The 16,874-nt window shown below is 44.7% G+C and overlaps 1 protein-coding gene and 1 long non-coding RNA gene across 2 annotated transcripts in view; both read left to right on the forward strand.

The window, feature by feature from the left end:
• The first annotated feature begins 3,359 nt into the window (after window positions 1-3,359).
• On the forward strand, window positions 3,360-7,293 carry LOC113899305. The gene is made up of 3 exons (XR_003512893.1): window positions 3,360-3,603; window positions 6,230-6,311; window positions 7,108-7,293. It is a non-coding gene; the product is annotated as an uncharacterized LOC113899305 (long non-coding RNA).
• Window positions 7,294-10,137: 2,844 nt separating this feature from the next.
• IQGAP2 (IQ motif containing GTPase activating protein 2) overlaps window positions 10,138-16,874 on the forward strand; it is a 307,119-nt gene continuing 300,382 nt past the window's right edge. Inside the window, exon 1 of the mRNA XM_027552911.1 lies at window positions 10,138-10,458. Coding sequence (XP_027408712.1) covers window positions 10,413-10,458 — 46 coding nt within the window. The 5' untranslated portion in view covers window positions 10,138-10,412. The remainder of the gene's footprint in view (window positions 10,459-16,874) is intronic.

Raw genomic sequence — 16,874 nt, forward strand, 5'->3', positions numbered from 1 at the left:
TGATCCCTATGGGCTTGGGAGTGTTTTCTCTTTTTCTGTTATGAGGTGTAACCTGTCATTCTTCTACCTTTATTTCTGCGGCTTGGGTTTTTCCTGACCCCTCCTCTCTTTCGCCCTGGTACCTAGACAGCAGAGCGATTAGAACGGTAACGTTTGAGCCCTACTGCCATTCCTGGAGCCGCTGCATAATGACCTGCTGTTACCACAGGGCTTTTTCCAGGGTCCTGTCCCTGATGGGCGGCTCTCAGGAAGGACAAATGCATACTTTCATTTTGTTTCATGAGACTATTGCTGGCAGTTGAACTGGTTGGCTGGTTGGAATGAATGGCCTTGCATTGAAAGCCATTGCGTTTTTCCTTCTCAGAGACATCACAGTTGCCCACCTGCCCTCTGAATCTGTGCTAGTATTACGTATACTTTTGTGATGCTGCTGCTCTTAGGGGAGAGATTTTGCAATGCATGCACTTACTACTTTACATAGAGGTCTACTACCAAGGTTTCACTCTCTACCAAAGCCAGGTGCTGTTTACAAGTGTGATCATTTGTCAGATATGGGGTTTTCCTTGAGTTTCCCTTCACTATAGGGTTTGTTGGCATCAAAGACTCAGGGACTGGCAAGAAATTGATTTCAGGACCCCAGTTTGAGAGAGGCAAGTGATGAGGATGCACTAAGACATTAATTTTGGATTAACTTTTGAAGTTAATCATCCATGGATATGACACATATTTATCAGGACTGCCCAGGTGGTGCTGTGGTAAAGTATCCACCTGCCAATGTAGGAGACTCAAGAAACATAGGTTCGATCCCTGGGTTGGGTAGATCCCTGGGTTGGGTAGATCCCCTGGAGAAGGAAATGGCAACCCACTTCAGTATTCTTATCTGGAAAATTCCATGGACAGAGAAGCCTGGTGGGCTATAGTCACAAGAGTCAGACACGACTGATCACAGCTCATCTATCTAGCCATCTCCTATATGCAAGTACCGTGTGTACAAGCAGTGGAAAAAATTGAAGAGCTGTTAAACTAGAACAACAGATGATTTTTTTTAGGAGCCACAAGTCATAGAGACCCAAAATCTCTTTGAAGAATAAATGAAAATTACCTGGAAATAGTACCTTTATATATCAGCTCTTCTCTTTCTTTTTTTAAAAAATGTTCTAAAATAGAACCGTCATCAGAGGCACCAATGAAGCCTGCTAGAGGCATCATAGGAGAAGAATTGGTGCCAGCGCCCTCCTGGTGTGAGGTTACAGAGGAGGAGGAGAGGGGAAGTGTGACCTCTTCCCTTTGTGGGCTCTTGGCCACCATATCCTGGGGATTTTTTTAAGGGACTGAACAACTCAATCAAGGGAAGTTAACAAGAGTCAAATTCCAAAACCCAATTTTTGAGGCCAAATACTATAAAACTGCTTAAGACCCTGCCACAGAGTGGATACCCAGGCTTAGCTGAATTAAATCTGTATTATCATAGAGAAGCACTAAAAAGAAGAACTAGAAAAAATTCCTACTAATGTTAAAATAGAATGAAAACTGAAAAAGTCATTTAGATTGAAAACAGGTATTTGTAAATTTGTTTACAAACTAATTAATGTAAAAGTTACAAAATTAAAATGAGCTCAGATCTTCTGGTCCATGAGAAGTTTACCATCCTAGGTACATGTTTGGTAATGTTGGAATGGATTTGCATGAGAATTGGGGCTAAATTTTGAAAAATTTTGTCATCAAAGGTTTTGTTGGTTATTTGAAAAGGGCTCTTCACCTACTGGACAGATCCTTCTCTCCAAAGCATTTCTAGCTAGAGGCAGCTAACTGCTTTCTTTCTTCTTTGCAAAGCACCTCACGTAATTTCAAGGAAACATTATTTTAGAACTCAAGTTTATACTAATTAACAGATATTCTGAGAAGATATAAACTCCAGACGTTCAGAAGAGCTTAATTCACCACATTTAAAAAAGACACTTGAAGTTAACGTTATAGTTTGCAGAAGATAAATTCCTAACTCTGTCTATTTTGTTTAATTTTGCTGCTAAGAATGTCCTTAATTCTTTCAAGTGTCTGTAGAATTCACTCTCAAAGTAAAAACAATTTAAATTCACCTTAAGATAATTTAAATAAACACCACTGGAGTGTGTGTAACACTTGGGGAGAAGGGCTGAGGGCTTTGTGAAACCTCATGCTGAACAGTCAGAGCTTAAAATGACAGAACATTAGGCAGTGTTTTTTGTCGTGACTGTCCTGCCTTCCCTCCCCTCCCCCACTGGACCTTGTGGCTGACCAGCGGGAGGTTCCTGCCTTAAGCTTCAACTCTGCCTACGTGGTCTTCCTTCATAGTAAATTCTCCCAAAACTATAGAAGATGAGATCTGGTAAAATAACTGTGACACTCCAACATACTTATAGACACTTTAGAAAAATGAAAAAAGGTACCATGAACTGAATGTGTCCTTCCCGTCCAATACCCCAAATTCGTTAGTTGGAGCCCAATGTGATGGAGTGGTGATATTTGGAGGTGGGACCTTTAAGGAGGAAATTCGTGCCCATGCTCAGTCCTGTCTGACTCAGTGAGCCCGCCAGACTCCACTGTCCATGGGATTTTCCAGCCAAGAATCCTGGAGTGAGTTGCCATTTCCTACTCCATGGGATCTTCCCAACACAGGGATCCAACCTGCTTTTCTTGGGTCTCCTGCATTGGCGGACAGATTCTTTACCACTGAGCAACCTGGAAGCAAGGAGGAAATTAGAGTTAAATTAGGTGGGCTCTCATGATGGGAACAGTGACAGACTTTATTTTCTTGGGCTCCAAAATCACTGCAGATGATGACTGCAGCCATGAAATTAAAAGACACTTGCTCCTTGGAAGAAAAGCTATGACCAACTGAGACAGCGTATTAAGAGACAGAGACATTACTTTGCTGACAAAGGTCCGTCTAGTCAAAGCTATGGTTTTTCCAGTGGTCATGTATGGATGTGAGAGTTGGACCATAAAGAAGGTTGAGCACCAAAGAATTGATGCTTTTGAACTGTGGTGTTGGAGAAGACTCTTGAGAGTCCCTTGGACTACAAGGAGATCCAACCATCAATCCTAAAGGAAATCAGTCCTGAATATTCATTGGAGGGACTGATGCTGAGGCTGAATTCCACTACTTTGGCCACCTAATGTGAAGAGCCAACTCACTGGAAAAGACCTTGATGCTGGGAAAGATTGAAGGCAGGAGGAGAAGGAGACAACAGATGTTGAGATGGTTGGATGGCATCACCGACTCAATGGACATGAGTTTAAGCAAGCTTCGGGAGTTGGTGAAGGACAGGGAAGCCTGGTGTGTTGCAGTCCACGGGGTAGCAAAGAGTCAACATGACTGAGTGACTGAACAATAACAACTCATGATGGGATTAATGCCCTGCTGAAAAGGAAGCTGCAGGAAATCTCTCCCTCCTGTCTCTCCCTCTCCCCCGCCCCCTCCCTGCACTCATGTTCCAAAGGGCCACGTGAGGACCTAATGGGAAGATGGCCGTCTGTCAACCAGGAAGAAGCCTCTCGTCAGGAACCAAATCAGCTGGCACCTTGATCTTGAATTTCCCAGCCTCTAGAAGCGTGAGAAACAAGGTTTGTTGTTTAAACCTCCTGGTCTATGGTATTTTGTTATAGCAGCCAGAGCCAACTGATTTCAGAAGCCTTCCCCAGCTAGCTGGTTTTACTGACACGGCTTAGAAACTGTAGAGATCATATGATAATCTTTATGTGTAGTAGGCAGACCCTATTTGTTGATGTCAGCACTTGCCCAGAACCAAATAGATTTCTACTGTGATTGTCTACTGTGAACACCTACTGTGTTCAAAAGGTCAAAAGCTTCATGTTAGACAAAGGTCAAATTCCACCTCCATGAAAGCTCTCAATTTTTAGACTGTCAAAGTCTCTAGGAAAAAAAAAAAAATCCCAGCTTGGAATTAAACACCTGGAAAATCAGCAGACTTTCAACAGCTATAACTTTCCACACTGCTATCTTCAGCCCTCCGGGGTTACTTCTTTCATTTACTATTTGGGAACTAAAGTTGAAATCTGGGTTTCCCAAGTGCTAACTTTTTTTTTTTTTAATCAAGACAACAATAAAAACATAAATAGTGACTAGAGTAGCATTTGCTAAAGGCTCAAAGGAGAGTACAAATAAAAATATTTGATATAGGAATTTAGAGGAAGGGGAAAAAATGAAGTTAAATTGCAAGAAGGAAAAAAACTGATGCAGGACTAGCCATCGATACAGCCCAGCTGAGAGATTGCACCAAAGTGGAGTGGTAGTGGTGACTATGTGAATAAAAAAAAAATGAAGATGCATTAATAAGCAAGAGAGATATTCACACACACAAAACATCACACCTTAGTGCCTAACTGGATACTGAGCTGTGATCCTGGAGGAATCCAAAATGATGGAGATCAAAACTTCAAAAATCTAAGTGACTGGAAATGTTTGTATTAACAGAGGAAGGTAGAAAGAGAAAAGACCCATTGGTAGATGGGGGGAGACACGGAATTGGGTGATTCTGATTTTTTACCTGCTGAGCTTGAGGTGACAGTTATATTTATGACAAAAGGCATGCGCTGGTCATGTCTGCCTCCCTTGCTATGGTATTCCTTGGTTCTCTGTTGGCTTTTGCACTCAGCCTCACACTGACTAGATCCAGATGTGAAGTTAACTCTTAACAAGCTGAGTAACTGAGCTTTAGCAGCTGGTTGACTAATCCCCCCCCAACCCTCCTCAAAAACTTTAAAGTGGAGGCCGCCCCACCAAAATATTTAAGCAGTGCTTTGTCAAAGTGTGGCAATTTCTGCTTACACAACAGACCAGACCTAGGGTCAACCCTCCCCCCATTCATGAAGGCAAGAGCTGTCCCTTGTTCTGTTTGAACCGGAAGACCAGGAGTCATTAACCAGTCCTCAAATGGAGAAGCTGGTCACCAGGAAGTGGGTCCCAGCAGCGCCTTAGGGGGCAGCTGAGTTTTGGGGTGGGAGCCACAATCCCTTACCCAGATAATAAGTACCTTTCTTGAAGGATATGTGTGTTTGTTTATTCAGATTGCCATCATCAAAAGGTTTATCTCAATGAGGCTTTATTTTGAAGTAGTATAGATTTGCCTTACTCAAGAAAATTAAGCTGAATTTCAAAAAGCAGTAAACCGACAAAGACATTAATTCTATTTGACTCTACTAACAAAATGCTTGTTTCTTTTTAAAAAAATATCTTGAAAAGCATTCCAAACACAGAGAGAGATTTTAATGTTTTAATTTAATACATTAAGAAGGTGCATACATACCACCTGGATACAACAAATGCCATTTTTGCTTCAGTGTTTTAAAAGGAAATTAAATGTAATATATATATTTGATGTTCCTTGTCTACCTTTTCAGCTTCCATCCCTTTCCCTAATTTCTCAGAAGTTATTGCTATTCTAAAATTGGCATATTTTGTGTGTACATTTGTTATACTTTTACCAAAGGCATATGTCTCTATGTCTATTATGTAATGTTATTTTGTATGTTTGTTAACTGCATATAATTGGCATCACATGTTTATCATTTGCTATTTTTATGTGTCACAATGTATTTATTCTGCCACTAGATGACCTTTAGGCTGTTTTTCCCTGGAATGACCATTTTGTATATGTTTCCCTGTATGTGGGAGTTTCTCTAAAGGATCTTAGTAGACATGGAATTGCTGGATTTCACAAAATGTACCTCTTTAACCAGAGAGGACCAGCTTATACCTAGAAATAATTACCCAAAGGACACTTCTCCCAACATCATATGAGAACTCCTAACTCTCCACATTTGTTATACTTTATCATTTTGTCACCTAATTGAGACAGGATGCGACCTGGGACCCTTTACTGGAGGGTCAAATGTCCTGGACAAACATCTCCTAGAGCAACAGAATGCAAAGAAATAATGAGGGGCTGGAAAAACCTGCATGCACGCATGGCCGGGACAGTTATGAACAATAAGAGGCAAAAAGGCCAAGTGCCATTTCCGAGGCGCCATGAGCAAAAGCAGGGTACCGTGCATGATCCCTGCACACAGCTCCACCAAGGCAGTAGGCAGACCACCCAAACCACCCTTTTCCGCCTGATCTACCAATCCGCCCCTGCCCTCATCGCATTTTAAGGAACCACCCCACCCTCCTCAGGTAGCGCTATGAACAAGGGCACCTGTTTTTGGTTTTCGTTCTCTCTTGCTGCAGCATGAGTCCCAACAAAGCCTTGCCTGAATTTCTCATATGGCCTCTTATCGGTCTCTATTGATTCAAGAATCCAAGAGTCCAGGTTAGTAACACAATGGGTATCTTCATGTTCATTCTCTGATAGTCAAGCTTCTTTCAAAATGGCCAAGCTCTCCTAGGTCAGCTAGAAGTTTACCTGCCTCTCATCTGCCAATTAAGACTGTGTTCCACAAAGGGATGTAAGAGTCAGGCAATGGACAGAGACTGTCAGAAGACTTGACTTGTCACTAAGCTTCTTTTCTTCTGTGGAAACCATGCAACTTTTCTATGCCTCTCTGTTTCCTTGGCCATAAAATGATGCGTAGAGGCCACCTGTTCTACAGTTATCCCCTACCCTGATACTACTACCAGGCTTTTGTTTTTGAGAACTGAAACACTGGCTGTTACACTTATTTCTGTTCATATTCTTCTTCTTCTTTTTTGAAATCTAATTTGGACTGTAACATTCCCTTTTTAGGTACAGAGGTCTCTTTTGCAATAAAACGCAGATCCTGCTCCTGCTAAGCATCTTTTTCTGGGACAGGGAATAAGTTAGAAAATTTTAACAACCCAAAGTCTTCTAGGACTTTGAGAAAGGCTGGAATGATTTCTTTCCTGTCATTTCTTCATGACTTACTTCTTTGGGTGATGCTTTTGAAAACACATTGGTCACTATTCGGTAAAAATGTTAAAATGATCCATAACATGATATTATTGGAAAATGACCAGATCATTTCAAAGGTGGCTGGAATGTTAAATGCCATGATCTTTATTCAAAAATACTTTTAAAATCCTGTTTGATGCTCTTGATGTGAATAGTCTGTTTTGTTATAAAAACAAAGCTGCATTTTTTTTTCCAGATAACTCATTTCAACTACTCCTGAGACAGATGGCCTCTGAAAACAATCATTTTTAAAATAATGTTGAGACTTCCCTGGTTGTCCAGTGACTAAGACGCTGGCTCCCAATACAAAGGGCCTGGGTTCGATCCCTGGACAGGGAACTAGATCCTGCATGCCTCAACAAAGACTGAAGATCCCATGTGCTGCAACTAAGACCCAGCACTGCCAAATGAGTAAATAAAAAATATTTCGAAAAATAAAATAATAGGCTTAAAAAATTGTTTTACCAGGTCTAGTAGTTTTCCAGTGTCATCTTTTGTTTTACATGAAAGAAAAAACTCTTCTTGGTTTATTAAAAAAACATTTTTCATTAGATGGCCTCAGTTTTGTTTTAATATTTGCGTAAGCATAGTCAGATGGCAAAGTAAGCCGGCACTTTGCCTTGTGTTTATTTGAATCACTCTCCTCCAGGGTCAAACCCTAAGAGAAAATAGCCCAGAATTCTGCAGACAAGGTTTCTTTCCTGAGATACTGCAGAGAAGCGATCTGTGAGATAGTACTGTTACCCAGTGAACGCAGACTGAAATCCAAAAGACTAATTTCAGCACTTGCAAAAAAAATCAAGAGCATTTGCTTTTACAATTTCTTCTTAGCATTAAGTTTTCCATAGAAACGTTAGCCATGACAGAGCTTTGAAACCTCCCCAGAGCCTTCAGAGAAGAGCTGACAGCTGGAATGTGAACTCAGAACCACTCTCCTGCACACCACATATTTTTGTTTTAATCTTCACCTTCTACCATTAACAGATATTTACTTATTACATTTGGTGATATTTATATATTGATGGCACCAACTGCTTTGTATTAAAACTCTCTTTTTCAGTCTTGCTGGCCTCAGATCAACCTCACTGAAACTCCTCGCTTCCTTCTTCCAGCTCTGCCACAGCCCCTTCCACCTGGTGTCAGTACCTCCAGCTGCCCCACTCCAATCCATCCTATTATCTGCTGCAAGATTCCTCTTCCCTAAATTCTGTTGCATCATGCTGCTCCCACGCCCTAAAACTTTGAGCTCTCAATTACTTCTCTGATAATATCCAGTCCTCTTATGCCCACCTTCAGTGACCTCTATGATCTGAAACCAGCTTCAAAGTTCCCACCCTCACTCAGCCTCATGTACCACCCCCATTTCCCTTGTTCTTGCCTGTCCTTCAGAAATAGACATTCTGCATCCAACTCTTACCCATTTTTTCAAGGTCCACCTCAAACCATATGTTCAAATGCTATCATCTTCCTTGACCATTCTGGTTTACAGTGATTTTCCTCCCACCTCTAAATACATTAAAAAAAGAAAAAAAAAAGTCCCTCAGTCATGCCTGACTCTTTGTAGCCTGCCAGGTTTGTCTATCCATGTTGATTCTCCAGGTGAGAATACTGGAGTGGGTTGCCATGCTCTCCTCCAGGGGATCTTCCTGATCTAGGGATCAAACCCAGGTCTCCTGCACTGCAGGTGCTGAGCCACCAGCTGCTGCTGCTGCTGCTAAGTCGTTTCAGTTGTGTCCGATCCTGTGCGACCCCATAGACGGAGCCACCAGGGAAACCCTTAAATACATAGACTACCCACTTATTTGGGTCCTAAATCATACACTCATCCTGAAAATTGATAATGTGTGAGTAAGGGCTTAATTGTTAGTACTTAATACATGGAATCATTGAGATGAAATGAACTTGAAATATCCAATTCAGCATGTCCAGAAACACAGGAAATTCCCCTTGAATATGCCCCTGTCTGGCTGAACGCTGACGGAGTGCTGTGCCTCAAAATGTGATTATTTCACCTGTGAACTGCTCTTATAAGAAGGGGCCTCTGCTTTTTAGGGAGAAAGCTCCCACTCAACCCATTCTAACCCGCTGAGAATCTCATGACTCCAGGGGAAAAAAAAGAGAGAAGAGTGGGATAGAATCCCCTTGCTCTTCCATCAGAACACATTCCCCTGAAGCCAACTGAGATCCCTCCTGCTTTTTTTCTACCATCACAGGGCAGCTTGTTAGAAATGCAGATTCATGAGCCCTGTTCCAGACCCAACTGAACTGGAAGCTCTGAGGATGGGGCCCTGGAATCTGAGTTTCCACACGTTTGAGAAGGAACCAGCTGGCCACCCTGATCTTCGCAGACTTAAAAACGCTTAGTGTCACTATGCCACCTTTTCTCCAACAAAATCATCTCTTGTATCTCCACTTAGGTTGTTTTATTTGACCAGCCATCTGGTCAACCCATACATTCCACGTTTGACAAGCACATGAGGTCACCAGTATAGAAGAGTTCCACTTGCCTCCAAATCTTTTCACTCCGAGACACACAGAAAAACAGCTCCAGGTGACTGCATTTAAAAAAAAAAAAAAAAAACACTAAAAACCAAACTTTAAAAACTGCCACATGCAGTTTAATTTCCTTAAAAGCTTAGCCGGAAAAGGTTTTTGTGGCGTCGACCCCAGCTGGGCTGGGCCATAGTTCTTGGGGGAGGGGAGCGGGCCGAAGGTGAGCCCAGGATGGGCTTTTTTTGTGGTTTTGAGTGGTTGCTCGGGGAGTGTTTATCTTTTCCCTCCAACAGACACACACTCTCAGTTTCTGGTCATGAAAGGGGAACCCTGTATTTTATAGAAAAGGAGTCACAGAAACAACGTTTGCAGCGAAAAAAAAAAAAAAGTCAAGGCGCAATCTCCCCAGAGGAAAAGGAACCACGCTGTTTGTCCCTCTGTAACTGAGCAACACCCCGGACGGCTGGGGCTGGCTGTATCTTCTGCGGTTTTTCTTGCTCTTTTCCGCGGAGGTTCACTTCCACCCTCTTAACGCTCCACAAGTGAAAAAGCAGGCGGGGCGGCCGCGGGCCCCAGCTGCAGGGGATCCCGGCCCAGGAGCAGCGCAGCCCCCTCCTCCAAGCCCGGGGGCCGGACGGGGGCGGGTCCAGGCGCCCGGGCGCTGCGCCCCGCGGGCGGTAGAGGTCGCTGCGCGGCGGCGCGCGCTCTCAGCGCGGTGGATAACGGGGTCGGGCTGGAGGGAGAAAGGAAACCTGCCCGGGAGGCGGCGGCGGCGGCCCAGAGCGAGCGAGGGAAGAGAGTTCACTTTTGCCCGGGTGTCAGCGCGCGGCGGCGGCTGCGGGCGCTGACGAGGGCGCACCGAGCCAGCCGGGCGCCTATCTCGGGCGGCCAGGCGGGCACAGCGAGAAGCCGGATACGAGCGCGCCGGCGGGGCGCGGAGCGGCGAGCCTGGCCAGCGAGGGGAGCCGCGGGGGGCGCGCCCCGGGCGGGCCCCCAGAGCCTCGCAGGATGCCCCACGAGGACCAGCCGTCCCTGCAGAGACCTCGCTATGGCTGTAAGTCCTCTGGGCGCGCGGGGATCCGCTGACTTTGGGGGGCTTTCTCCCCGAAGGAAGGCTTAGAAGCCGGGGGAGCCGAGTGCGCGCCGCAGAGGAACAGGGGGGCAGCGGCTGGGTGGCTGGCAAAGTTGGGAGTTGGAGTTGCAAAGGCTGGTGAGCGGCGTCCTCCGGCTCTCCCCACAGTCATAATACCCAGCTGGCACCCCAGTCCCTCCCCCCTGCACACTCCACCGTGGCGCGAGGCAGAACTGGGTCTGCGCCCTGAAACACACCGAGTTGGGGGTTTAGGGGTATCAGGTGAGGATCCCGCGGAGCTCCCAGCCATTGCTGGCTCGGGCCAGGGGGTGGCGTTAGGGACCCGATTCTTCCAACTCAGAAGGGGAGGAAAGTTTGCTTGTTGTGGCTACAGGTGGGCTCCGTTAGTAGTGTGCCCGCGCATCCTGCTAGTGGCAGCGTCAGCGTTCCTGGAAGGCCTGGCATCTCCTTCTACGGCGGCTCCCTAGAGCTTCACCTGGGCCGCCGGAGCTGGGAGTCCTTTCCTGCTGCAGCTTAAAGCTGCACCTCCGGTCCATTCCTCCCACCCCGCCTTCCGTCCCCCGCCTCCCCTGGGCCCTGCGGGGACTGTGCGGCGCGCGGGAGGATTGCAGCGCCGACAGGACGCGGCGCTGGGCTCCCTGGGATCCGGTTGGAGCCGCGTGACTTGAATGAGACCCTGTCGATTACCCCGCCAGGGGCTACCGTCAGAAGGACGTTGCTTTGGCTGATCGTTCAGTGGATAGAGCCAGATTAGATCCAACCACGTGGCTTCATGTGCAGAGTTCAGAGTCTTTACCAAACATGTGCCAGGAAGTATTTCCTTTAAAACAAACAGAAAGTTGGCGCGTTCCCTCTTTCTCAACAAGGTTGGTGAACCCATGGTCGCGGATCACAGGTTAATCTTTTGCCCGGGCTGGCCTTGGTGGCAGGGGTAGCAGGTTTGGGTTAAGGTGGTGATTCCTGCTGCAAGGTTACCTTTTGTGGTTCTGACTTGTCGTGAGGGCCACAGGCTTGCCTCATAAAAAGGGAGTAGTCGGCCTGCTTACCCTGGCTTCTCTCCTCTGGGGCCTTGGAAGGGAACATCAGAGATGAGTTTTCCCAGGTGACCTTTCCTGTGTCAGCCAGTGAGGAGTCAGCTGCGGCCTCTGGCCTCTAGGGAGATGCATTTAACACTTAACCCCAGGCCTGCCCTCTGCAGCCTGAGTTTGCACTTTGCTAAACCACTCAGAGGGCAGAGTTCCTTGAGCTGGGATGTGTTCATCCAGAGGATGTCAGCCATTCATCAGATTGGTGAAAGTCCTGGATACATCAAGCTCCCAGAGTGTCTGGCAGCTTCATTGTGTCAAATTATAAGATGATCACAATGTGTGGAAACTAGGCGAGTATGCATTGAAAAAGGGGTTTTGATGTCATATCTTAAACCATGATCTGTTCGGTGTTGTGCCTTGCTAGTTGAGTGTGCTGGGCAAACGTACAAGAACGCAGTGCGTTAATGCTGCATTTCCACCCATTTCCCTACATGAGCATCTGTGATGACACTTGGTTTTCATTCAACGCACCTGCGGTTTTAGAGTGCTCCTAGACTTGGCTGTCAAGTAGGTTGAGATCCTGTAAGTGTGAAGAGCATTCTGTGTAGCCACTTGCTTTGGAAATCCTCGTCTAACTTTACTTAGGAGCTTGATGTAATGAGTGGTGTACCATCTATTTGGAATCCCCCCCGGAAGGCATTCTTTGGTCACATGACATAGTAAAAAATGGAAAGTAGTTGCCAATTTCCAGACTTTATGACCGCCCTGAACTCTTAAGGCTTTAACACAATAGCCTATTATGTCCTTAAAATGAACACTTCTATGAGTTTGATACCAGATTCATAAATGGTGTATGTTCATGGATTCTTTTTATTGCATTAAATATCATTATTTTGTTTAAAAGGTACAACATCAGCTGAATGAAACCTCAGATCAACAGCTACACTTAGAGATCTCCTGAACTAAACGGCACTGTTTGAGTTGAGTGTCTTGTTAGAGGAGGTCACTTGCTGTTACCACCATTTTCCTGCAAGTAGGTCTAGAGCTGAAGGTGGTATGTGTATAATGTGTCTGCCTGCTCAGTCGTGCCCTACTCTTTGCGACCCCGTGGGCTGTAACCTGCCAGGCTCCTCTATCCATGGGATTCTCCAGGCAAGAATACTGGAGGGGGTTGCCATTTCCTCCTCCAGGGGATCTTCCTGACCCAGGGATCAAAGCCGAGTCTTTTGTGTCTCCAGCATTGGCAGGCAGATTCTTTACCACGGTGCCACTGGGGAAGATTTGTATCATACACATCGTATATTTCAGACGTTCTCTTTCATGGAGAAGTTAGAAAAGCAAACAGGCTTTTCTATTTTGTGTGAGGACAAATACCACTTAGAGACCACAGCCTGAATGCTTTTGACACGCAAGGTGTAACTCACAGGGAGCTTACTGTGTTGCTATGTTCCTTCATTCAGGATAGTCCGTGTACTTACTCCAACGATACTAGTGCTGGTCAGATACTATTTGGGGCTATACTTTTGGGTTTTCCCCTCATCAGATGCAGACTGAAGGAAGTAATTGTTCAAACTGGGGGATGGGCGATCACAAAGCAGTGAAATAGTTTTCCTAGTGGACAGATGGAAAAACGACTTCACAAATATATGTATGTATATATTTTTATTAAATACAGTTAATTTATAATACGTTAATTTCTGCTGTACAGCAAAGTGATTTAGTTATATATATACATTCTTTTACCCACTCCAGTGTTCTTGCCTGGAGAATCCCAGAGACGGGGAAGCCTGGTGGGCTGCTGTCTATGGGGTCGCACAGAGTCGGACACGACTGAAGCGACTTAGCAGCGGCATACATTCTTTTTTGTGTTCCTTTTCATCATGGCTTATCACAGGATATTGAATATAGTTCCCTGTGCTTTACAGCCTTGTTTATCCATATATATATAATAATTTGCATCTGCTAATCCTAAACTCTCACTCCATCCCTCCCCCACCCTCCCTTCCCCTTGGCAACCACAAGTCTGTTCTGTCTGTCCTCACAAATATTTTTAGTCATAGCATCATTTATATAAAATGATGCAAGATCTAAATTCTTATATGTGTGAGGATGTTCATAGTTTATTTTAAAAATGATGTCTAGTGGAATACACCTTAGTGTTAATAGATACTACCTAATCAACTATCCATGCAAAAGGGGACGGCATAATGTATTAGAATATACGGTTTCTGGCTTTCTGGGCCTTCTGTCAACACAGGACTGAAAATAGTGCTTTGGGCTTTTCACAGAAAGAACAGAGGAGAATACAGGATTGTATTTGCTGTGTTGTGTTATACGGCAGTGCTTTTTCTTGTTTGTGGGTTTGGTGAGTTATGGGTTCAATGAAACCTCGAACTATACCAAGCCGGGTTCATCCCCAACATTTAAAGATAAGCAGACTCCCTATTGGGATATATATATTCTCAATATATACATCCTATATATATTGTAGTAATTTAAATTCCAGTGCTGCATATTCCTAGTAAAACATATTTGAGACTGGTCTTTAAAAACAGCTCTTTGGTAGTTTGAATTAAGCTGTTATATTTGTTTTAGATCTGGGCTGATGTTCTGCCATTTCTCCTCCCCTTGAATTGACATTTATTTCAGTAATTCTTGTACAAAGTAAATTAACTCAGTTCAGGGCTGTTATGATGTCTCTCTTCTCTACCAGGCTGAGGGTCTGTGAAATACCACATCGTGTGTTGTTCTTGAGGGATTTCTCAATGAGTTCTTCTTCAAGGTTCCCTTCTCAGATTTCTGACATGAGAGATTGCTAAAGTGTTCCTGATTTGCACATTGGCGCACTGAATTAAAACTAAATAGGCTTCTATTTGATCCTTGCTTCTTCCACATTGGCCACTTCCTTTGGCAACCTATGAAGTTATTTTTTGAGATGTTGTTTAGTTGCTAAGTCATGTCCAGCTCTTTTGCAGCCCCTTGGATGTAGCCCACCAGGCTCCTCTGTCCATGGGATTTCCCAGGCAGGAATACTGAAGTGGGCTGCCATTTCCTTCTCCAGGGAATCTTCTTGACTCAGGGATAGAAGCTGAGTCTCCTACATTGGCAGGAGGATTCTTTACCACTGAACTACCAGGGAAGCCCTTTAAGACGTTACTACAGAACTAAACTGGAGTATTAGCTCCCTAACACAATTCTGTAGAGGTGATGTGGAAACGAGAAGGGCGAAGCCGCTATACTAATTCAGACGTGAGTAGAACATTACAACCAGAGAGTCTTTCTACAGTCAAAACTAAATTTAAGTGGAACTTATGCTTAGATAATGATTTGCAGATAACTTTCATGCTCTTGTAACAAACTATGATGTATTTGCTGGACACGCTGCCACCATGATCTGTCAAAAGTTTTCTTCCAGTTATTTGACAGTTTAAAAGACCAGCCATAGCAGAGAGGGGTCTTGTGACTAAGATGATTTTGCTCATCACTGATGATCCAGTCAAAGTTTAAGTGCCTCGTGTGGGTCAGTAATCAATGTATCTGTGCCAGGAACTGTGGTTTTCTACCCTCTGCAAAATCATGAGAAATGTTGTAAATGATCAGTGTTTCACTCTTTGCTTCTCTTAAAGAAGTGTAACATAAGCCCAGCATGGGTGTGTTTGTGTGTGTGTTGCAGGAGAAGGTTCTGGCTGGTACTTTTAGTGTCTGATGCTCTTGTCCGCATGATGAGATTTCCAAATCACCTGGTGACTGGTGTGTTTCGGTGGTCGGCACTACTAAGCTTCTTATTGCTTTCCCAGTACTAGAAAGTTAAGTTCTGAACTATTAATCTCAGGTGTATAAAACAGGATTGAATACACCTGTGTTTAAGAAGTTCCCTGGTGGCTCACATGGTAAAGCGTCTGTCTATAATGCGGGAGACCCAGCTTTGATCCCTGGGTCGGGAAGATCCCCTGGAGAAGGAAATGGCAATCCACTCCAGTACCATTGCCTGGAAAATCCCATGGACAGAGGGGCCTGGTAGGCTATAGTCCATGGGGTCTCAAAGAGTCGGACAGGATGGAGCGACTTCACTTTCACTTTTGGGCAGCTTGGTTCTAACAGTCTGTCTGTGTTTTTCTTCGAAGATGGAGGAGGGGTGTATGCACTGTTGCCCTGAGATGCAGTCTGTAATAGACAAAAAAATGAAGTTCCTCCTACATGCACTAATGTGGTTAAGCTTTTCAGAAGGTGCTTTCAGGTCACCAGCTAAAGTGTTCTTTTAGTATGCTTTTAACTTTAATCACATATGTCCTCAGCCCCAGTGACTTGTTTGGGAGCATTTAAGCTCGTAATACCCAGTTTGTTGGAGAACTTAGCATTGTTTCAGGCGTTAGCGAACCCCTTTTTTCTCAAAGGAACCATTAGTTTGCTTTTGCCCCTCACTTTCCCACGGTATAAGCTTTTCAACAGCTCATTTTCTTTACAAGGCTAGTGTACAAGCAAATCTGGTGCCTACCAAGTCTACATGGCAACCAAAGACAAACAAAGGCTATTCGACTTCTGATCTGAGTTGGGTAAGCCCTACAGGGTAGGCACGCCAGCACCTGGTGTGGAGTTGAAGTTGGTGGAGTTACCAAGTGCTTGTGTGCTTCGTGTGCCATTGTTAGCATTCCTTGTTATTACCTCCGAGAGGACCAGTGGTTTTCCCTAAGCCGAAGCCCATGACACTGTCTCAAAACCGCACAGCTACCCGTGACAGGGGGTAGGGGTGCGGGGGTTGGAAGCTGATGCTTCCAGACCCGTCCGTCTTTCTCACCAGCTGCTGCCAATTTGCCTTCTCTGACTCGTCCAAGGACGTGTCCTTCCTTCTTTCTGTCTGTTTCAGGTGTTTGTCCTGATTTTATCAAACTGCAGAAACCTGTGACCATTTGGATAGTGTGCTCTTTTAAAAGTACTCTTTTAAAAGGTGGGCAGGATTCTCTCAAGTTTATTTTACTCTTTAACTGCCCTCCCCCCACCCCCCCAAGGAAAAGCATCAAAGAATACATGGGCTTTTTATAGAGTATATCCTGGCTTCATCCAACCAATTTATGTATATGTAGAGACATGCCATCTCATCGTGAGGCACTGAAATGAAAGAAAGGCTTTTCCGTAATATAATGGTATGCTCCAGTGATTCCAAATAGGATAATTTGTAAAACACTTTATTACATGTTCTGTGTTAGTCGCTCAGTCGTGTCCGACTCTTTGCAACCCCATGGACTGTGGCCTGCCAGGCTACTGGCCAGGCGTTAAAGTCTAGGGTTGATGAGAAATCAGACAGAGGTTTGTAGTGGGTTGACTAACCAGTGAGCTAGTGCTGTTTCACTT

This window comes from Bos indicus x Bos taurus, chromosome 10 (assembly GCF_003369695.1).
Source record: "Bos indicus x Bos taurus breed Angus x Brahman F1 hybrid chromosome 10, Bos_hybrid_MaternalHap_v2.0, whole genome shotgun sequence".
Classification (NCBI taxonomy): Eukaryota; Metazoa; Chordata; class Mammalia; order Artiodactyla; family Bovidae; genus Bos; species Bos indicus x Bos taurus.